Consider the following 18,974-nt stretch of genomic DNA (forward strand, 5'->3'; position numbering starts at 1 on the left):
AGGCAAAACTCTGGAAAAACTTGGAGACTAAACCTCCTCAAAACCTTCTTCCAGGTGGTGGTAGAGGGCAGGAAAATGGCACCTGCATGTTACATTGTCCACTTGGGTCTTTCTAATCAGCAGCTGTCACAGTGTGGAAAAAAGACTGAATAATTTTTTGATTATGTGAAAAACAACCCCATCCCTGCTAGAGCCATTTCTCTTGGCTGTGTGCTCCAGGTCCTCCTCCACCTCATGAGGACGGAGAGGAGAGGAAAACAGGGACCAGCCACCTATTGCCCTTGGCATAAGGGAGTGCTAAGGGACTTGGCGCTTCCTGGAGCTGGGGTGCATCTCGGCGGGGCACCCACACACTCGGGGGGGATCACGCTCCCTCTGCGCCCATCGCCTCTATGGCCAACCCAACCCGAGGTGTTTCAAAATCAGCTAATTTCCTCCCATGTGCTCTCTCACTGGAGCAGCTCACAGACCTTTCACGAAGCATACATGAGCTCAGCGAGCTGTAACAACCCTTGGCTTTCCGAGCTCCCTGGTTTGTTGTGCAAGGCTTCCTAAGCGAGGGAGTGAAACGGCATGTTAAACGCAAATGTCAAGCACTTTCTCTAAAAACCACCGATGGGGGCAAAGAATCCACTTAAAACATATAACCAAATGTTATTTAATATCTTAAAAAGTAACACAATCCAAAATGGATATTTCACACAACACTACATAAACAACATGAACACAATATTACCATATGGAGGGACTTTCAAATATAGACTTACAAAAATCCCTGTCCTTTTTTTTTTTTCCTTTAAATTATTATACTAAGCATGACAAGTAATCATCATTTACAATATGGTACACTGACACAATAAAAACCATGTTACAAATGTGCTGTTATAAATCAGTAACGTTAGGGAAGACATTTCATGAACTGTAATTATTTCATATGAAATACTATACAATATAAACAGAACATCCATCTTGGATGACCTTTACAGCAACCAGAGACCAAGTAATTTTTTAATTTTTTTTTTTTTTTCAGTGCAAACACATTTATACAAGGCAGTCTTGGCTGCAAAACTCCCTTCTAACATACAGTAAGTCCCACTTGCATTTAGTAACTCATTTAAACCTAATGCAACAGCCACATTCAGTCACTCACAGAAAATTACCTGCAGAATTATGATCCCTTTAAACTTAAGTCTCCTCCACATACAAAAGTAACATTTGTGCCAATTACTCCAAGGGCCCTTTCAGACTTTTGGGTGGGTATCCTTTGGGTGGCTCTAAGGGCTGTGTGACAGGAGGGCCCTGCAAACCGCCCTTGCGAGGCGGGGAACACGTGGCAGCTGCCGCAGCATCGCCGGGCTGCCCGTCCCCAGCCGGCTGCGTGCCGCTGGCCTCCTGCTCCGGATTTAGGGTCTGGGGGCCAGGGGGAGGAACACGGAAACCCTCAGCTCAGAACTGAGCTTCAATGGAGTTAACGACCCGTTCCCATCTCCGTCAGATCCGCAGGAGATCCGGGGAGTTCTGCCGGGTTCATACCCGACACTGACGTTTAGCGCGCCGCGATAAAAGAAGCGTGATGGTCCCATTTTCTTCTAGCACCAGTTTGGCTTTTGGTGGGGCCACTGCATGCTTCACATGCAGTAACGATGCACTTTACTTATGCTGGGGGGAACATTTCAGATATATTTTTCTTTTAAAAAGAATTTAGTAAAAAATAGAACTTTTCTCTCTAATACTGTACATTTTCTTCAGAAGAGCAAAGAGAATTGTAAACTGTGGGTGTGATACCAGATTTGGAGTGCTATTTGCTTCCTCAGCACAACAATTTGAACGATTGTGTTGGGCAAAGCTCTGCAAAATGTATTTGAAAAACAAATTTTTAGTTAAAAATAACTGTTCCTAAAACCACTGCTGGCAGTACTCATGACTGAAAACTTGGTTGGTTTTGGCACTGCTGATTCTAGAGTCTCTGCAGGACCGCAAAGTAGTTTCTCTTTAAACCGAACGCATTAAAAGAATAACATCAGAGTATAAACATGAAACACTTTGGTTAACTATTAAACTTATTCCAATGACTTTATGAAAAAAACCTGTTTAATAAATTAGCCTGCAGACTCTCAGCCTTTGTTTTTTCCAATGTGGCTGGACACCAAGCGGGTCCATGGACTTTGCCCACCTGAGAGGTTCCCCAGGCCCCGCTGGTATCCAGCGCTTCAAGGCCTTTGGGCCAAAAGGAGCGATTCAAGTGCAAAGTGTTACCTGTGTTTATGACAGCCTTTGAATGCTGGGTTTGCTTGTACTCTCTTCTAAAAACCATTACTGCTGGCAAGCACTTAGGCCATGGTTTTCATTAAAATATTTGTTTTCCAATACATTTTACTTTCTAAAGTTGAGTGAACATCATTTTGCGTATTACGGACATTTTAGAGTGGTGCAAGGAGTAAAATGGCTTATGATTTCTTCTAATTTTTAACTGAAAAACTTAGAACGGCAAAATTAGCTCAACTGATGATTGTATATTAATTTGCATCAGGATAATGGTACTAGGTTTGCTGAAAGAGGTGTTCATACATCAGGATTTGTATATAAATGTGATCTGCTTAGGTTCAACTGCCACTTTCTTCCTTTGGTTTTCGGAAAAATCTTTCTTTCTTTCTTCTCTCTTGAAAGGTGGCTTGTTGCAGCTGGCGACTTTTCAAAAGCCAGCTTCATTTTTCTTGGAAACTCGCCCACGTTCTTTGAACAATAGGCACATACCTGGAGTAGGGACCCTAATACTGCTCCCAGCGAAGTCAATTAAAGGCTGTTGGTAATTTCTATAGGAGCAAGCATTTCAGACGCACACAATCTAGAGAACAGAGTGTGTATCATTACAGGAAGAGTTGATTTAACATCCTTGCCAGTTCAGAGAAACTATGACCTGGTACGTTGACAAAGGCAGAACAGGGCCCAAAGTATATAAAGGCTGCCAAGAAAATACCCAGAGTGTCTTCTGCTAAACTCCAAACTGTCAATCACGTTTCACAGATTGTACAGGTTCCTAATTTGCTAAACTACAAATACATTTTCAAGTTCTACCAGGCAGAAATTTTAGCAGTAACTGGGGAGAGGATGGAAGGTTTCAGTCTCCCTCTCACTTTCATCCCAATTCTGCAGCCTTGTCAAGGTCTTTAAGTGACTCATCTGAAAGCCAGATTTTTAATATTGTAGAAGGACATTGTGGCAATGGAAACATGATGACTTCATACGCAAGCATTGACACACAAGAGAACGCCATGACCTAATGCTTCAAAGTTTTTAACCTTGCTTTGTACAATACACTTTTCATGTTGCTGCATTTCATCAAATTCATGGAGGTAGTTATATGTGTAAAAAAAATTACCATAAAAGTAACATGTTGTATTATAATAATACATATTAAGTGTGCAAAATGCCGACAGATTTGTGTTGACCCTTTACAGTTGAACACAACACAGATTCAACTTAATCTAACTCTGTAAACCTTTAAATTGATACATTAGAAGAATGACAGATAAGCAACCATGTAATACAAGGCTATGATTTCATCAAAGGATTAGGGTGTCATAAAGCACTCATGCTCCACTCTCGTGGTTTTGTTACCAGAACCTCAAGATGGAATTTCCTCATATTCCATTTTTGATTTTAAAAGGAAAAAAAAAATATTCAAGATTAGAACGTTTCTATTTGAAACTTCTGTTTACATTCCATATTCCAAGAGTCACATTAATATTGGTACAATGCCATGTCAACATTAATATGACATTTACGTTGTCTGCTGGTCTCTGGGAATTTCAGGAAATAACACACTATACAGTTTATAGGTACGTACTATCTTATTTTGTTGGAATAATGTCTTCTGTACAACCAGCTGCCTGCATAAATTCTGATTAGTTTATGACAAACAAATATTTTCCCCAAAGGTGAAAGTTGTTCCTGTTATTCACATTTTAATACTCCTGTTAGTACTTCAGATGATTACTGTAATTTTTTTTATCGTTTCGACATTTTTATTTACTGAATTGATACACACTACTGATGTCAGAGCTCATCTCAGAAACAAAATCACAGTCAGCCACTGCATAGTATATGACAATTCCCCACAAAAACTCTGACTCTACAGTTTGCATGGAATAAATATGGCTGGAGTTACATACTAAATAATAAGATGCATCATGCAAAGCATTATATGGTAATTAGAGCACATCTTGGAAGGTATGATAAGGCAGAAGGCTAAAGGCCAAGTGACTCTGATAACCAACCAAAAGCACAATAATTTCCTTTATGTGCACTGAAAGGTCTTATTGCTCCTATGAAATGGAAATTATACACCAAAACCAAGGAAAACAGACCTGTGCATTGACTGGGTGTTCTCGATAGAACTAGAAACCGACTGTGTCCAGAGTTAGAAAGCTGTTTTAGAAGTAAATGAACTATATCCAGCTGTGTAACATAGGCCTGCATCTTCAGTAAAGACTTCTGATGACAACAGAGAACAGGAGAGAAGCTCAGATGACTTTGTGTACAGAGTAATACACATCACCGGCACCGGATGAGAACACTGTTTTTTAATAGGTACAGTTGGCTTTCATACCTGTGTACCACAAGAGCTAGACAATGTAAACGTCCCTTTCCTATGCAACAATTTGGGCAGTTGCACATGTTAGTATCTTTGCCATTATTTCACCAAATTGTCTGCTCTGATAAAAAAACAGAGTTAAATTTGAAATCAGTTTGTTGCACTACTAGGTTGCATGAGTAACAGAGCAGAATGTGACCCTACACCTAAAAATTACTCTTGGAGTTTAACTGTCCCTAGAAGTTACTCTGCAGTGATTAGCATGGTACTAATTTGGAGTAACAGTTTAGGGGTGAGAAATTAGGATATACCATTCCTAGAGAATTCAGATTTCTACTGCCAACCACGTGGACACATTTAATTTCTAGAAACCAGACATGTCCATAAAAATGCTAAATTGCAAATAACATCCACTGAATAAAAAGGCCAGAAGTTTATAATTCTCTAAATTTTGTTCTCTGATAATCACTACAATGTACGCTATTTTTAATAGCCTAATTTAGGCACTCTATTTAATAAGCTACATAAAATAGATTTTCGTCCTTCCACTAGAAAGAAATCAATTCTTCAGGCCATACTTGTCATTTATATCATAAAGAATATTTTTGTTCCAAGAAATTAGTTATTCTGATTCCTATACTAATGGCAAGTTGCAATACCAGAAGTGACACAAGAATTAGAATATCTTTTTAAAATACTTGATTTATACTGAAAACATTTTTTACATTTTGTGTCACTCCACGTTGTGGCTCCATGACAATTATTACTTTCCCTTCCCTCCCCATTCCCCCCTCTACACAAAGGCCCACCTCCTCATTTGTGACTATGGAAGGTCAAGCAGCAAGTCTCAGTAAGTAAGCATCTCTCAATACTTTCGAAACACAAAAGGAGAAGCCACCTCTATTCCAACCCTCCATACTTAAAACAAACCCCAAACCTCTTTTTACTCGCTTCAAATGGGTATTTGCAAAATTGTGTCACAAAAATGCACACTGAAAATGACTGATTAGTATTAATAATTCACAGATAGAGCTGAGGTCATCACTTGTCATGTTTCGCATCGTTTTTCCTCATGGTGATCCTGGCTGGTTACTTTCGGCAGTGGCTCAGTTTTTGAAGTAAAAAATGATCAACTCCGCAGCAGAGTTTAGCCTCTGACCGGGGGCATCACACATCTGTGGCATTTTTTTAAATGAAGTTGGCAACTGCATGGACATTGAAAATGCAGATTACACTTACAGTGTCTAGACTTTCATATATGTGCTCAGTTACAATTAAGTGAAGCAAAAAGTGTACATATTATCCCTACTGCTATTCTGTTGCTACAGAGCCGCAAATGTGAAAAGCAATACCTTGAAATAAAGATTTCTTTGTAGGCCCTAGTCTACATAGCAGCACAGTTTAAGTAAACACTGAAACTGTGGTTGAGATGCTTTTATTTTTCCCCAAAGATGTAAACATCAGTCCCAGTGTCGTAAACTTTACTGTATATGATGAGACAGGAGATCTGAGGCAGGACGACTCTCAGACGCTAGTGACAGAAGCTTGCAGGCAGTTAGCAGGTTTCTGCAGTTTCTCAGCTTCGCTTGTCGGCGGGTCTGCAGTGGCTCGGAAGTTGAACGTTGGGCCTGCGCCACCATGCGCGGGGCTCAGAGCGGGGTTCTGACGTCTGTTGCTTTCAACAATACTTGAAGTGTTGGATGCCAGGCTCTCACGAGTACTAGAACGGAAAAGAAATATATATACGCACTCATATATGACATGCCTATATATCTACTGACCAGACAGGAAAGGAGAATAGAGTGTTTTATAATAGGCTTCCTGTGTTTGTATGTAATGTCACATCAATGAACCACCTCATTCTGACAGTACACATATGCTGCTCCAAAGCGGGTTCCAGAGGCACTGAGCAGTCATCACACTGTAATGCAGGTACGGCACTAAGCAGAGCTGAAACTTCACGCAAACTGTAAGCTGAACCAGTATCAAGCATCTGGATTTTTCACCAAGGAAACAGCTTCCATCTCGCACATGGAACACATTAATTTTCTTTCCTGACTGGTGCTTTTTTGCACAAAGTAACTCCATCAAATCAGCTCTATGACAAGGCAGAGCTAGGAGAGTAATCACATAACACAGCCTTCTCTGCTGTCTCCTCTTCTACCTATCTTTTTATACACAAAATACTAACTGAAAATGCTACTTTACATCAAATCCACAATGCTTCTAAACACAACATTTCAATTCTGCTTTGCAGCTGAGACAATTGCAACTTATAAGACACTGAGGAATCTTACCTGCCTGGTCTGTCATCGTGCCCAAAACACAAACTAGTGCTGCTCCTTCATTCATCAAATGAACAATGTTCCTTTAGTTCTAACACATCATTTATCCATGGGAGTGACAGGACACTTAGCACTTTTAAACACTACGCCTTTTAATGATTTATCTAATTATGAACACAGAGGAGCCTGTATTTTAGCCTACAGTTTTTAAAAAAAACTCAGCCAAGGTATGCTATGCCTAGTTTTACCACTACTGCTCTTTTTGTTTTCTTTCTGCTCTTAATCATTTTTGTGTTTCTGTGCAGAGAGAGATTTGGTTTTCAAATAGCCATGTGCTCTTTGTGCTCCTTCACCTACATCCCTGCTTTGCAAAATGACATCATCACTCACTGTGGAGATGTTTACAAAATACGTTTAGAGGACCGAATGGAATAAAGATAGTAAAGACAGAGTCTCATGCTCCAGTTTAAAGTCAACCTAAATTTACTACTACTGAAAGGGGCAGCTCTTGCCTGCCTTGTGTGGACCTGATCCTGCCACATGTTCTTGCTGCTTCCCTGATGCTGAGCCTTGTGGCCAGCCGGATCAGGGACCATGTTCAGTTAAATACCAGCCATAAAACAAACAAACAAAAAGTGCTAGCATCAGGGGAAGAGTAGGAACAGACAGCTTTGGATGTGGCAGGGGAGAAATGTGTCAGTGCATGGCATAGGGGAAGGAAGGAACACCTTGTTCAGTTGTAGAGCAGGTTTAAATCATCTTTAACTAACTGATCTGGAAAATCGATGATGCTTTTAGGAAAACTCCTGTAGATCTTTCAAATTGATTAAAATCGTACTGATCATCTTCTGCCTATTGTTGCCTTATTGTCAGTAGTCCCAAACAGCTATGATCGGTGGGTGACTCACATAGTAAGTGACCTCTGTGAGGTACAATGATGTATGGTGCACTTCTTTTGCTCATTTTTTGATTCTTGTTCCTGTACTTTTGAATGAAAATAGATGAAACCTTTGTTTTTCAGAGATCATTCAGCATTGTATCATTCTTTCTGGGACTAACAATTCCAGATCTTCGAGCATTTTCAATTCCAATATTATTATACAAACTGACCATTACAACACGTATACACAAAGACTGCAGTGAGAATTTTGCATGCAGAGTAATGCCAAGATTAGCTCTCTCTTTAGGTGACAAAAGAGCAGCAGTGTTATATAAGCTCTAAAAGTAAAGGAAACAAATAATATTGACAGCTAATATTTACAATATAAAACTTGCATAAAAGCACTAAACACTGTGAGGCTGTTTTCCCAATGGTGATGCATTCATGAATTTTGCACACAAAATACTTTTGAAGTCAAGCGATCACTGCAAATCTCTTTTAACTACATCCTGTTTGGCTTGGGTTTGGTTTGGTTTTGTTTCTTTTCCTTTGTTTTTTTTTTTTAAAAGTGCTTTTTTTTTTTTCAATTTGTCACACTTAAAAAATATACTTGTTCTTTCACAATGCAGAACTGGTAATTTTGATTCCCCAAGCAACACTGCACACTTCAGTTTAAATGAAAAGGTACCGCCACACCTCAAGAAGTCAAGAGTTAGAACATCAGTGGAGGCGGAAGAGGACACCTGAGGAACATCGCTACTTGGACGTCCTGTTCTTACACTCTTCCCTTGTCATTTGCTAATGGACACTGTCAGATCAACGTGAATCTTACCAGATGGATGCTGGATGGATTTTTTTGTATTTTCCTGTAAAAGAGCTGTGGAGTGCATTTTTTGTTATAAAGCAGGAAAGTAATAACAACATAGTAATTATAAATATAGAGCTGAATTCACCCTCAGCTCAATTTATTTTTATAGACTTATACTGAGGAGTGACCAAACCCCAGCAAAATAATCTAATTTAATCACCTTTGCAAAGCTCATAAAAAAGCCTTTGAAATCTAAAATATATGCTGGTCTTACAAAACCCTACAGAATGTTGCTTTAAAACAAAAACAAAAAACCAGCACTTATTTTGTGTGGTCTTGCCAAAAAAAAAGCTATTTGTTAATAAATAAACAGTAAAATGTAAAAAAAGGGATGTGTGGAACACAATCATTATTAAAAGCTGCTTAGCTGCTTCCGTTTTGATCTAAACAAAGTGGTATAGCAGCACTAAATCCAGTCTGCTTGCCATGTGCTGTTCTCTTGCTAGCTAAGTTTAAGATTAACATCAACAGAAATTTTAGCTTTTGCGTAAATAATTAGGGAAGGAAATGTCTGCCTTTGCATTAACCAGACATTCAAGCTTGATACTCAGGTAGCATACAGCTAGCAAAATAGCAGTCTAAGAACCGATTTTTATGCAGTTGACATCCTGTCCTGGAGGTGAGATGCACTCTACGGAGTGAGACAGGCTGGGTAAGAAGCAAGCCACCATATACTCCACCACAAAAACTGACTGCAAGTATAGCATTTCAACTAAAAGAAGATATTACATTTAAAAATGAGCAGTGCATACATAGCCTCATACAACAGTTGTATGTGAGAAAGATGCCAAGCATCTGCAGAACAATCCATAACAGGAATAAATTAAAATCTTCTTAAGTTTGTGTTTTTTTTTTTTTTTTTTTTTTAAGCTGGACTCAGTGCAAATGGTACAATTTTACTCAAATTATTTTTCAAATATTTTACTCAGAAAAATTATCCATATGTTAAAAGCCTGCTCTAGTTTGATGATTACTGCATGGTGCAGCAGGCCAAATAATTGCTGCCTTGTCATTAACATCAAGTGAGAGTAGCCAAGGAACCCAAAGGAATTTATTCCAGAGTGACATGACTTTAACTGAAAATGAAATTTTGTCCTGTGCAGAAGCAGGAAATCCTTCACATGCCATTCTGACAGCCTTTGCTACAGATTTAAAAAAAAATAAAATAATAATTCTGAAGGATAAGAACACCTTTTACAGGAAAAAAAAAAAGACTGAAAAGCCATTTGCTTTCACCTAATACAAATCCACTCTTGGAGGTTTTATTTTTAAACACAGGCAATAAATAATTTAAGCTTAAGCAAGATGCTGTAAGAGAACTACCATTGTAAATTATTTCTGTGTTCTTAGAGTCATTGTTCTGAACTCTGATGGGTTGCTATCCAGGGCAAACAAAACCAAGACATCTCCATTCCAGCAGGGACCTAGCACTGTCAGAGGCCAGAAAGAGAAAGAAGGTGGCTTGAGAGAAGGATTCTTAACCTGGAAACAAGCTTGTGAACACACCAGCAACTCTCTCCTCCCTGTGTCTGTGAGACACAGGGCACACTGAGACTTCGAGGGTGTCTGAGATCCCTGGAATGGAAATGACTAACCAGCAAACACCACACACACACGTCTGGACTCTGTTCCCGAGTATCTTAGGCAAGACTCCTCTGTCTCTGCTGTCGCAGCGCTGCGTCACCTCTGAAGTTCAAACAGCCTGAGCACTTTCAGCTGTGGGTGAGGAGCAGCTGTTCCAGTCTCGCCCCTTTGGAAAGGTGATAGACACACTTCCAAAATTTTTGAAGAAAACAAACCAAAAAGCCAAAACCTGGACCAATCATCATGACTGTATTTTCTTGTTGTTGTTGGTTGTTTATTTCTGTCTGAGCCAAAGATTATGCCACCTAGTCAGGTCTAGTCTTCCAGTTTGTCTTGTTGATGTTATCTTTGAGGGAAAGGGAATGGAGGGAGTATGCAGGAGCTCATCCCTTCTATTCTAAATTCAAACATAAGTTTAATACAGAAAAAAAAAAAAAAGGACACAGGGAGGTTTTCAGCAAACATAAAATAAACTAATACAGAGGCAAAGCCGCAAATGGTCATTGGTGGCTTCTGATATTCTGGGAAACCCACACATATGAACAGTAGATTCCAGAGCTGTGGAAAACACTGAAAATTTTTTAATATGGCCCTACGTTCTGTCACCAATATCACACACACATATAACTAAAACCAGAACTTTCTAGTCTGTAAAGCTGCAATGAATGTGACAGTCCTACCGTGGAGAGTTGAACCCGCTGTCCACAGTAATGCTGCTGCTGTCCATGCTGTCCAGGCGGGCTGAGTGGGTGGCTCGCTGGTTGCTGCTATTTTCTGTTTCCTTCGGGGTGAGAAGGGTAAGATTCTTCTCAAACTTTCGCTGTAGATCCCTCTCCTTTTCTCTCTCCAGGAGCCACTGCATGGTGCCAACATCATCCCTGTTCTTTTCTTCCTCAGCGTTTTTGTTGTTCCCTTCCTCTGAGTCGTCGTCATCAGATACGTTGTAGTAGTCGAAGGAGGCCTCCTGGTTCCCAGTTGTCTCTTGTTGTCTCTGCGAAACGGGCATGACTTGTGTGACTGAGGTTACTATCGCTTGTTCAAGTTTCTCACATCTGACTGGCAATGTGTCAGAGGGGGTCTTTTGATGGGGCTTGAGCAGGGGTGTGCTAGACTTATGATAACTATTCACAGAAAGAGTGTTATGCAGAGGTTTAAAGAGTGTATCCTTGCTAAATATTTCTTTCCTTTTATCAAGGCTGCTTGATTCAGTGTTGTGGTGTTGAACCAGCCGCCCGTTTGCGATCACCTCTGGAGTTTGGCCAGCAACCGCTGAACCACTGCTTGGGCCCTTTGGGGACTCCTCTTTGTGCACCCCAGGCTCCCTAGCAATATGTTGAGACTGTCTTTCTGCAGGAGTCATTTTTTTGAGCCCATCTGTCCCTGTCAGTGTATCATGATCCTCTTTATTCTTTCCCAGTGGTGATGGAGCAGTAAGCACAGTCTCACTGGACGTGTTGCACTGAAAATAGTCATCAACTGCAGATTTTGTTGTGCAGGAGTTGAGCTCACTGTACGATGGCAAATTCTCTGTAGGCTTGCTTTGTTCCAACAGGGTACAAGAACTGGGGGTTTCTATGCTGCCACTAGCTATTTCAGGGATGCAAGTCTCTTTGTAGCTTGCAGATGAAATCAGAGCCCTTTGATGACTGAGTGACTGAGATGGCCTTAAGGTACTATCGTCAATGTAAGTTTGGCTTGTTGTTTGGTCATCTGGGCTACAGCCTTCACCTAGATCTTCAGGTGTGCCTAAAGTCGCTGAGCCCAGAGGTCCCTTGGAGTTATCCATGGATCTAGACCTTTCTTTAGCCTTACTGGATCGCTCATTCCTTGATCTTCTATCCTGTGTATGGCTGTGGCTCCGATGGACCTTGGAGTGGGAGCTTCCCCTGGAAGGTTCAGGGAAAGGCATTTCAGTTCTTCTTTTGGCCAGTTCACCAGACACATCCCACTCTGGTGTCATGGGAAAGTGAGATTCAATCATGTTAGGATTACTGTGCATTATAAAATTATCTCCCTTGTGCTCTATTATAAAACAGCCTTCCCGTGGGGATCGAGTCAAGGGATCATAGAACTCATACTCCCTTTCAGCAGGTATATCCAAATGAGAGCCATCTGATGGGTCTCCTTTGGACACCCGAGTCTTGCTGTGTGACCTTGATTTCCCATGAGACTTTCTGTGATTCCTGCTCTTTTTACTTCGTCCGCTGTGGTGAGCTGAAGATCCTGCTTTGTTTCGTTGAGCTTTTTCTTCTTCAAGTTTCTTCATTAGTGCAGTGTGCCTCATGACATTTTCCACAGTCAAGTCTGGGTTAATGCGCCTGATAATCTCCATTTCTACCTCTCTAGGAATAGTGGTAGGGGTGTCCTCGTCCCTTAGTGGCCACTCCTCTGGAGGAAACTGGGCAGAGAAATTTGCCAACTGTTTTGTCTTGTCCTTCTTAAAACTTAGTCGGAATAATTTGAGTCCAAATTTCTTAGACTGCTTTTCTACATCCTTAGGCTTTGTGAGTGTCTCTGCTTTATAAGAAAAATTGACAGTACTTTTACTTTTCTCAGTAGGTGGGACCTGACCTAACGAAGGAGGACAGTATGAGTCTTTGCAGTCTTTTGCTGATTTCCTCTGTAGGGTAGACGCATGCATGCTGTGCATGTCTTCTCTGCAACAATGGCAGGAGTCGCAGTGGTTTTTGGGTAGTGTTCGGTCCCTGACGCATCCCGAGGTGGAGGGAGTTATAGTTCCTTGCTGAGGAGAGGTACATTGAGACCTGTCAGGTATCCTCTCATCCAAATGGTACCATTTACTGTTAGTTCTTATGAGAGATGGTGTTATAAAGTAAGTCTGTGGGGTTACAATGAAATAACCATCTGGAGTTGGGTATATTTTCCTCTCCCGTACAAGCATATTCAAGGTATGTCGAAGGATTTCTGGACTGGGTGTTGGAACTCCTAAAATGACAGTAAACATGTATCAGGGAGTGCATAAAATCATGCAGGACCCTCTGGCTCCCCCCTCCCCAACAAAAAGCTGTTTTTCCAATGTGAAAGCTGGAACCTGCTGAACAAACAATTCCAGTAAAGCACTTTGTTAAGCATTCCCTTGTCTGTTTGTTTTTCCACTTATCTCCTACACTTCAGACATATCAATTATTAATTAAATAGAAAGGAGGCCATTAATGGAGTGTAAAAAGAAGGGGAGAACTTCTAGTCACTTCCATTGAGCAGGTTACCTTAAGCTAACAAGATGGAATCACTGGAAATCAAAGGGTGTCAGGGGAAACATTTCACTTTTATTTTTCTTACAACTAAATATTTATATCCCAGTTCACCAGAACTATTTATTATAATGCCCAGGCATGTATAAAATGGTGATTACTTGTTACTTTGGATGTCTAAGCTGTTTTTCCACAGAAGAATACTACACAGGAAAAAAAAAAAGCATTCCCCCAAACTGCCTCTTAATCACAAACTCAATTGAACTGACTTGTTCTCCCACTAAAACATGTTTCAACTACATCAGCTTTTCAAAAAAAAAAACGCACACGCCTTCAATGCAACAGTTCATCTTACCCAAACAGACTTTTCCACTATGCCGGAAGTTACAGATGTAGCACCTAAAAAGCCAGTTCTCAGTTCCCTGCATTTCACGTGACATGCGAGGGACACGGCCTAAGTGCACATATCACATACTGAAATAGGGACAAGTATGACAACCCTGCACCAACGCCACATTAGCCATGTGGTAAACAAGGCATTGAGCCTGGTCCTTGCCACAGTACTCCTGTTGGGTTCAGTGGTGCAGGACCAAGTCTTCAATACTTTCTCAGATAAAATAACAAGTTGTCAATCTGTGCATAGCAGTAAGTTCCATCTAGGGCTAAGGAAACAAGTGATTTAGTTCACAAGCTAGTTTAAAAAAACTCTGTTTATGCTGAACAAGGAATAAAAATCTTTCAAAATTTTTACTGGAAAAAACTATCTTCAATCAATAAATTTTGTTGAACTAAAATGCATTTTAATTTAATGCTGGGTAATGATTTGGTTTACATTTTTAGAACCAGAGAATTTTTTTTCAAAATTTTGTATCGTCTATGTTAAACTAAAATGTTAATATTGTATTTGTACTTGGGATCTTGGTCTTCTTTTCAACAAAACTAATTTAGAAAAAAAAACCAAACAAACACACAAGCAAACCCCACAGAATCAGAGGTTGGAAAGGACCTCATGAAGACATCTGGTCAACATCTCTACTCCTGCCAGGCCAACTTAAACCAGGTCGGTCAGCACCTCGTCAAGTCAAACTCTGACTATCTTCAAGAACGGAAATTCCATGAAAACATGCATGCAAAAACATTTCAGCCAAGTATATGCTTTTTACAAAAATACCTCACAGAAAAATCTCAGCCAGGTGTACCTGCCACAAACACAATATCTTCAGTAGTGTCTGGTCACCAATTCTTCTCCCACATGGCAAAGGCTGGAGCCTGCAAGCTCACTGATCTCCAAACATGAGGATGACAGCAAGGGCTCTGGCACTATGACCAACACCTCGTCAAAAGATTAGTGACAAGAAATAGAGAAATTGTACTAATTCCTTAACTCACCCTCTTCCTTGCTACAGGGTTGCAGGCAACATAGTAAGTATTCTTATGTCTGGCTTTGAATGTTGTTTGAATTTAGAGACATGACCATACTGCTCACGTCCAGTAATATCTGTAACTAAAAATCTCACAATGGAAACAGCAAAATGTTAAGAACAACATGGACACATGAGTGAAAGCAGTTAGAGAAGGTGCCAGGGAGAAGTACATGGGGGTAGTAAATATATTTCATGCACATTCCACAGAGCTGAGTTATTGGGGCCGATACAAACACAGAAAGTAAAAGAGGTAAAGCAAGGATATAATTTGAGAGTGAAAATGAGACTGAACATTGGAAAGAATACACAAACAAAATGGAGTACCAGGAGCATGTATTTTCTCCCCTTTTCACGTGAGTGGCCACAATTTTATGTGATAATCCTAGAGAGGGTAACAAAGACCCCCAGAATTGCTGGATGAGCAAACATGCCAGAAATAGCAACAGATGGGTAAAACTGAAATCTAGAGAGCCAGGGGAAAAGGACTACCCCTCCCTAGCCCAGAGTCCTGAATCTCTCTGGACTGAAGCAAACAATATGCTGAGCCGTCTCTGGATTGTGAGGCAGTGGCAGCTGGAGAGCAGGCTGCCCTATGCACAAGCTTCCAGTAAAGCACAGGAACACGAAAAGTGATTCCAATTCCTGTAACAACCAGCGGTCATCATCTAACCTCTTCTTTCCTGCAGTGGAGCTGCTATGTCTGTTTGGGTAACACCACCCCTTTTAGGTTGTGCCCTTGCATCACCACCAGAAGTGGATGACCCCGAACCCAAGCTCACATGCTTCTCCATCTTGTGCTGAAAATGAGCTGCAGGGTCCAGTCCTGGTCTAACTGAGATGCACTTCTTGTGCAGCAGCCAGTCTCTCTGCCTGTCTCTACATAAACCACATGACTGATCCACTGGATTTTCCAGGAGCTTACATGTAAATGTCTCAACACATACCCACCTTTGCCTGTAAGAACCTGGTTCTTTGTCCTTATCTTACTTACAGACTTCTTCTAAAGCACTGTTTCAAAAATATCGGAACAAAACCAAAAGACAGGAAAGCATTCTCCTGGGAGTTTACAGAAAAGTTAAGGAAAACGATTGATATGGATCTTCTGCTGTTTTATACTAACTTAAGCAAAAATGCACTGCAAATACATGGTAAAAATAATAACATGAATTTTTCACCCAGAAAACCATAATGACTACAACGTGTTGGGTAAACGAGTCTCTAAACACTGGATGCACAGTAGTTACACTAATTGACTAAGCCCTGTGAATAGAGAATGTGCAGATAAAAACCAAGGAAAAAAAGAAAATAGCATGCCTGGGCAGTCAATGATGCTGTAGACTTAATCGTGTCAGCCCTCTCCCTGGAGTTGGAGAATACCACTTTTATCACTCCCAGCACACCGTACATCCCTGTGGTTCACTAAGGCAGCAGTGAGGACGGCAGATCCATCTTTGCTGCTCCTGCTGCTCAGCAGTGCCAGCTAATGCCAGCCACGGGTTCTGTTCACATCTCTTTCAGGTACTCACAAAAGCAGAAACAGACCCAGACTGGAATTAAATTTCCTGTACAATGAACAGGAGAAATGACACTACTCTAGCTCCCATTGTTGCTATTTTAAATACACATTTCCTGGCTTTCTCAAGACATTTCTCTTTACAGCAACCTGCCCACAACCTACCCCATTGCATTCAGAAGTCTCCTTATAGTCTCCCTCCATTAAATAGGAACGAGAGGAAAAAAACCAGTAGTTTAGAGACTCTAGCATATAAAATACTGCATGACAGCAGTGGTGTTATTTAAGATTATGTAGTAGTTTAATAATTCAAAAGCAGAAACTGTCTGGACACTGAATCATCAGACATGTACATTTTCTGCATCTCAAGAGAGTCTACTATGCCATGCACTGAGCTTCCAGACAGGAGATTATGTCTTGTTTGCTGCTCACAAAGAACACTGACCTAGAGTGAACTCAGTTAATGTAAGACACTTATTTTAAGTGCTACATATACATTTCACATATTTAAAGAGTGCACAGTTATGAAGGCGAATGTCAGAGGAATTTGCCAGCTCTCAGAGAACTGTTCGCTTCAAAAGCAATCTAGTCCAATACACAAGTATTTTCTACACTGAAATTTTGAACATCTTAAAGTGATTTCAGCAAGTATGTGGACAAATTAAAAAAAAGAAAAAAGGAAAAAAAAAAGAAAAAAATCCTTACTAAAGGCAGCATCGACAAAGGCTTGATGTTTTCTTCAGCCAGGTTCATACAGATAAGAGGGTCTGGCTGCCAAACACAGCAACAGAGGTTACATTCTTAGCTCCTTACATAGGATTTCAAAGATTTACATTTAATGTACAGGATTTAAACCATGGTCAATAAATTATAAAGTAGGACTGTACAAACATCTAATTGTTTAATTCTAAGTTAGAATAATGGGAGCATGTGCAACAGAAGCCCTCCTACTTTTTTAAAACCTGACAAATAACAAGTGTCACAAATAAGATGTTCATTATCAAACTTCTGCAATAAAATAAATTACTGAAAAATACATCTGAAGTAGTATTTAAATGGTGTTAAATCTGCTAAAATGATTTTCTCCTGAGCTGATGCTAAGGCTTAACAAGGGATAAAAGAAATACTCCGATTGGCTCATGAAATATTAGTTAAGGATGTGGAGTGGTTGCTATGCGATGTTATAAATAATTAGCATACCTTATTTCAGATAGAGCCATGGCCCAGATTTATGCCTGCACAATGGCTCAGCAAACCAGAGGTCTAGACTGCAAGTGTTAAGATCCTGCACTGAGGAAAGAGGTTTATTATTCTTGGGTAGTTTGAGAATAGCATCTGGGGTCTTAGGAAATTTATACACACCACGGAATGCAAAGAAGCATCTGTTCATTAAAACACAAACAGGCAGACGAGTGCTGCTACGGGGTGAGATACAGAGAGGTTATGTGACAAGGACAGATACATCTACACTGGTAACACTCTCCTCTCTCTCAGAGCATCAACACCTAAACAGGAAAAATAAACTATCAGAATATGGGAGGACATCAGATATTTTAAAATAGCCACAGTGAAGATGAGGACTCAAAAAGACACGACTGATTTATGAGAGAGTTTGGGCAGACAAGCGAAAAATATCACAGAGCACAAGAAAAGGTTCTGTTTATTGGAAAGGTCAAAAATTTTGGATAATCCTCATACACTGGTAGAACAATGTACGCTTGCTATGTTAAATATGTCATGCCCAGGAGAGAGAGAAAGGCATTTCACTAGAGAGGAGAAAAAAATGGACAACAAAGGGCAGAATTTTTTTTTTTTTGGCCAAATAATTTTCTTTAAGTTTTGGGAAGTGAGGTGGGAAAAACAAGGCTCTTTTTTTTTTTTTTTTAAATCTCAGACCTGAGAGGTGCAGATGCACATGGCTAGTGGAAAAAAAAAAAGGCAGCAAGAGACTGTGTGCTAATTTGCCTCAGGCTTCTTCTGAGCAGAGTCTACAAAATAATCCAGCCTGTTGAATTATTTTTGATGTATGGTTCTGTCTAGCAAGAATATCACGACACTCCAAGTCAACTGATAATCATGCTCCCAGGAAACCTGAGGGATGCCACTAGTAAATTATCATTTCTACCATGCAATAATGTTTATATAAAAAAATATTGATAGAATCATTGTAAAAATACTTGCAATCTATGGACCTCCTCTAGTACATAGCTATATAGAAAACATGACTTGGAAAAAAAAAATCATCAAAACGAATTAAACTGGAATTATAATTGTTAACTTTGTCTTCTTTGCATTCTATCCCTTATAACTTTTACCACTATTTTCAAAATCAGCCAAGAATACTGAAAAAAAAATCCTGCTAAACTAAACCACAAATTGGGACAGAAAGCCAGTATTTGAAAAATATACTTGCAGTGTTTTTTTTCTCGAAGTGCAATTATTAAATGTCAGACAGAATTGTTTATTCCGAACACAGTTCTCAATCCAGAATTATATTTTAAAATCTCAGAACTTAGTACCACTTATAGCAAAAACCATGTAACCATCAAGGCTTTATTAAGTAACTCTTGCTCTGAAAAGTAAGCAAAAAAATTGAAGACATCGAGACATGGCT

General features: G+C 40.0%; 1 protein-coding gene across 5 annotated transcripts in view; it reads right to left on the bottom strand.

Moving 5' to 3' along the window:
• Window positions 1-642: 642 nt before the first annotated feature.
• The window catches only part of STOX2 (storkhead box 2), a 143,455-nt gene continuing 125,123 nt past the window's right edge, over window positions 643-18,974 (bottom strand). For all 5 annotated transcript variants that reach the window (XM_065836236.2, XM_065836237.2, XM_071807642.1 and 2 more), the window contains 2 exons: window positions 10,892-13,157; window positions 643-6,314 (listed from right to left, as the gene is read on the bottom strand). In XM_065836236.2, the coding sequence (XP_065692308.2) occupies window positions 6,119-6,314; window positions 10,892-13,157 (2,462 nt within the window). In that variant the 3' untranslated portion in view covers window positions 643-6,118. The remainder of the gene's footprint in view (window positions 6,315-10,891; window positions 13,158-18,974) is intronic.

The sequence above is a fragment of the Patagioenas fasciata genome, chromosome 4, assembly GCF_037038585.1.
Source record: "Patagioenas fasciata isolate bPatFas1 chromosome 4, bPatFas1.hap1, whole genome shotgun sequence".
Lineage (NCBI taxonomy): Eukaryota > Metazoa > Chordata > Aves > Columbiformes > Columbidae > Patagioenas > Patagioenas fasciata.